Consider the following 4,884-nt stretch of genomic DNA (forward strand, 5'->3'; position numbering starts at 1 on the left):
AGTCACCTGGAGGGGCTCGTCTACGCAAGCCGGTTTTGCCTCTCTGGCTGGCTGGCTGGCTCCTGAGATACCCGAGGATCGCCGCCGTGTCCCGATCCTGACTGGTTTGCAGCATGACCGGTAGGATGTAGCCGTATCCGAGCGCTTTTTTCCAACGGGCCCGTGATGCTCGCAGGCAAACTTTGATAATCCAAATGTGGGGGATGATCGCGTCCAACCAGTGAAGTTATGAACTATACGCCCGAGGCGACGCGCGAAGAGAGAAGCAGGTAGTACTTACTAAGTAAGTTATCTTACCACTCAGAACTCAGCCTTTTTCTCCCAGGGTGGCTCGGCGACTAAATGTAGTTTAACTAGCTGGCCAGCTGCCTCGTACTCCGTATAGCAGGCAAAAAAGTTCTCCTCGTGTTCATCTCCATTTTCATCCTCATCCATCAAGCCGCGATCTGGAAATGCGGGTTCCGTGACCCTAGCCTCTCTTTTCCAACTGCCTTGCGAGGCCTCTCGCTATAACACCTTCAAACTACCTTACTGTCGCTAGCGATCTTTGTCGTGGTCGTGGTCGTGGCCTCTTTATCCTGTCTTTCTACGACTAGTCCTCACTACAGTACAACTCCGTACTACCTACCTACCTACCTACTTCTATGACTACGCCAACGCCAAACTCGTGGCGCTCGATTCCACAAAAGAACGAAGCACGCTTAAAAATAATATCTGCGTCTATCCCCACCTCCTGTTAACTGGACTTGACGCCCTCTCACCATGGCGTCGTCCAAGTTCATTGAGATCCTCGACGCCGACGCCGACGGGGCCTATCCCAAAATCTCCGACTCGGACGTCAAGCTCGAGGACGTGCTGGCCGACCACGAAGCCACCGTCAACCGATCGCGCTCGTCGACACAATCCTCCAGCAAGAGCAGTTTGGATAAGGAACGTTCTGATCGTGATGATCAAGCTCAACAAACTTCACCGGCGTCTCTCCGACTAAGGAGGTTGCGTATATTCACGTTCCCTGGACGATGAATACAAGAAAGAAACTATTGCTGTTGCTGCAAAACAAGACCTACCGAACAGAACCAGAGTCCGCGACTCACGAAATTTGAGCCTGATTGCTTGGATCTTACGACGCAGGAATTAGACTGAGACAAGAGTGCCCTGGTGGACTGATGGATGGACGATTACTCAGGATGATGATGATATTGATGATGTTGATGATGGATCTGGATATACACATTCTATTTACGACCTCTCTTTTTGCCCTCTGACGACGATACACGATAAAGAGCTTCGCATTTATTATTCATTTCACGCACTCATTTTTGATACCCCCTTGCTGTTGTCTTGACACACAGCGACCGACGAATATATGACTATGAGAGCTAGCTAGCTAGCTCTGGAAGCGAGACTTGAGTTTGGACATTGGAACCACATGGTTCAAGTTTGTGTATATCAGAAAGGAGCGTTGTTTCGTTAGAAAGACAGGAAGTCTTCTTGATACCGCTCGAAATTTGAAGATTTTTGTTCGGTATCTATAGATGAGAAGGCATGCCTTTTTTTTGCTACCTTGAGTGCAAATACATGGGGAGATATCTATTCGTCTATATGGCTTGCAACAATATATATATATATATATGCAGGAATTGAAAACTCTACCCATTATCATGCAGGAGACAAAAAAAAAGACATGGATGACCCCATCTCATGATCTGACTGGCTGGGATCTTGAAGGAATATTAATTTTCGATTTTTTTTTCTGAATTTTAGGTATTGTTAGGGAGTTCCTGGTGGAGGACTACTAAATCACGAATCATGCATTAATGTCCCAATGCTCAGCTGTTGGCAATAATATGGCAAGCCCTGCCGACACTCCCCTCTCCCCGTCCACTTCCCCTCGCCGGCCCCTCTCCGCTAGAGCCCCCAACTGTTAGAGGCCGGGACGAATGCACCTTGTGCATTTTAGTTTTAGCTTTAGAGAGGCGGCCTGAGCACAGCACAATTATTGTACTTGACAGGAAAATCGACGATGATACACCTATATATGGACATCCATGCATATCTACCTACCTACCTACCAGCCATACATGTACTCTTCCCCCAAATTGAACGCCTTTGACATCCATCCGGTTTAGTGTTGTTGCTTGGGCCACATGGCCACTTGAATTGGCACGTGTGAGAGCACGTGTTGGTCAGTCGCGTGATGTATAGAGCAATGTGCCTGCCTTAGGCATCTACAACGTGCCTAGGTACCTAGAACCTACCTACGCCGACACCCTATTCTATATCTACCTAACATAAATAGTAATTATATCCTGACTCGTTGCAAAATGGATGAGTTTGCTCGTCTCTGCAGTCTTTTCAAAAATTAGCATCTAGTTTTCTAATTACGAATAGCTGGTTTTGATCAAACATAGCAACCTTAGGTATCCAGGTACCTACCTACCTACCTGACTAGGTAGCTAGGTTGCGTGTGTTGCTTTTGGGATCATAATAGATTCAAGACAGCAGGAATCCAAACTGCACAGCGTATTTGAACTCGCTATTGCCATAAACCCGCCTTCAAGTCTGAAAAAATTATCAGAAAACTCTTCGTGCTCAGACATCGCTCGACACTCCACGCCGCAAAAGTCTGTTATTCATATTATTTGGCGTTCCTAGTATCTGTCATGTGTTTGTGGAAATGTACTACTTCGAACTGTCCACCATGAATTTGTATCTGTCTATAAAGAGACGACACTCACATTGTTGATTCTGTATCACCCAAGTCGCAGGCTCAGCTCGAATGACGACTAGAATGCCTGCAAATGCGCCTTAGCTACATACCAAGGCTGATCCAGCCCATTCAGTCGTCGATTTACATCCCAACCAGGCTACTCGAGCCCCTTGAAAGTGGCGGGGAAACAATTAATGAGTAGTGCCAGGGGAGCAGAAGTGGCCCAGCTTTGTTTTTGTTCTTTCGGTCTTCCTTTTTCCTTTTCGATTGTCAGAAATTCGAAGGTAGCTTCAAAGGCCTCTTGCCTGGGGAAATTTTTCTCTTCATGCTCTTCACCCTCCGCTGGTACTCTGCCCTTATTGATGCAAACCCTGCTCAAAAGTGGCCCGGAGAAAGGACCAGCAGACTATTCTCTAAATGGCGTCCCTGGACCGCATGTCGATGACGATAGAAAGCTAAATAATCACATAGTTTTTGTCAACATTCGTCGAGCCAGAGAAGAGCAGAATGGAGCAGTGCTCGCAGAGTCAATGATGCAGAGAAGGGTTTCAACATTTAATCACCAAGGAAAGAGACTTGTCCTTACAGAAATGCACATCGTCCAAACGCGTTTCATTTCCGGTTTGGAGGATGACCATGACATAGTCCTCAAATACAGGGTGAAGAGACTAACTAATAAGGTAAAGGAAGAAACAGACCTAATGATGTCTGTTCCTGATGGGGCCCAACACGGACGGATAGATCTCGACGCTCGTCACGACGATGATGAATATTTTGATTGTTTGATGCAGCAACATGTACATACAGTACAGTTTCGAGAGGCTGTCGGATGACCCCTTTGACCAGTCCAGTCGCCATCTCCCGAGCAAGCTTCTTGGATAGATAAAAAAAATGGAGGTCCATAAACAAAATATTCATCTGCTTAGACTCCGACTGCTGTTGTAGTTAGTCAGCTAGTCAGTGGGCATTGAATGCTCCTGCTGCATTATAGTTTGCAGCAAATGGACGCATTGTAGTATTGACCATCTTGACGGACCATGGAAGGATCAATAAAGAGGAAGATAAGGAGAGGGGAGTCGACTCGGCTTGTATGTACTCCGTATGTGTAACTAACTACCTGTTAACTGACTAGTTAACGTAATCGGACACCGAGCTGCCACGGACACCGAGCTGCCATGTCATCCACCACCACCCCCTAATCAAATTCGATGCGATTTGTTTTCAACGCACCATGCCATGGCTGATATATAAAAGGAAGGGCGTAGCAATTGGCAATTGAGGCCTATAAGAAAGGTCTTTTCTCATCAAAAAAGGCAGCTGCAGATGCGTTTGACGTGCCTCGAAGGACCCTTGGGACACGCCTTAATGGGACCACTTCTCGCAAAGATTCAATGGCAAATTGTCGAAAATTGACAGATACTGAAGAAACTACACTTTCAAAATGGATTCTTGATATGGACCGACGTGGCCTACCTCCGCGAATTTCAACCATACGCTATCTGGCACAGCTATTGCTCTGATTATCCTCAGATGCTACTGCCACCATTGGTGAGAAATGGGTGGACCGATTCATTAAGCGCCATAATGAGCTTTGCTCTAAATATACCCGAAAGTATGATTATCAACGAGCAAAATGTGAAGATCCAGAGCTCATTAAGGGGTGGTTCAAGCGGTTTCATGACACTATTCAAAAGTATGGGATCCTTGAGCAAGATATCTACAACATGGACGAGACTGGCTTCCAAATGGGTGTGATTTCAACTGCCAAAGTTATCTGTGGATCAGAAACACAAGAGAGTCATGCAAAAGCTATACGGCCTGGGAATCGTGAATGGGTTACTGCAATTGTTGCAGTAAATGCAGCTGGATGGGCCTTACCTCCACATATTATTCTTGCGGCAGAGAATTACCAATCTCAATGGTATCAAGCTATCCCAAAGGACTACCGAATCAGTGTCAGCAAGAATGGCTGGACAAATGATGAGATAGGCCTTGAATGGCTTCAGAAGACCTTCGAGACCTATACAGCTTCATACACAGTTGGGAGATATCGCCTATTGATTCTAGATGGGCATAGCAGCCATGCTACTGCAGGATTTGATAAATTCTGCACAGAGAAGAATATTATTCCTCTTTATATGCCATCACATTCTTCTCCCTGCTCCACCGCTTGA

At 46.2% G+C, this 4,884-nt stretch overlaps 1 protein-coding gene across 1 annotated transcript; it reads left to right on the plus strand.

The window, feature by feature from the left end:
- Window positions 1-2,904: 2,904 nt before the first annotated feature.
- T310_10018 (uncharacterized protein) lies at window positions 2,905-4,884 on the plus strand (the record flags this gene model as incomplete). The annotated part of the gene is made up of 3 exons (XM_013467569.1): window positions 2,905-3,507; window positions 3,702-3,798; window positions 4,241-4,884. The coding sequence occupies 3 exons, from the start codon at window positions 2,905-2,907 to the stop codon at window positions 4,882-4,884; spliced, it is 1,344 nt and encodes a 447-aa protein (XP_013323023.1).

Source organism: Rasamsonia emersonii (assembly GCF_000968595.1).
Source record: "Rasamsonia emersonii CBS 393.64 chromosome Unknown ctg1118621762332, whole genome shotgun sequence".
Lineage (NCBI taxonomy): Eukaryota > Fungi > Ascomycota > Eurotiomycetes > Eurotiales > Trichocomaceae > Rasamsonia > Rasamsonia emersonii.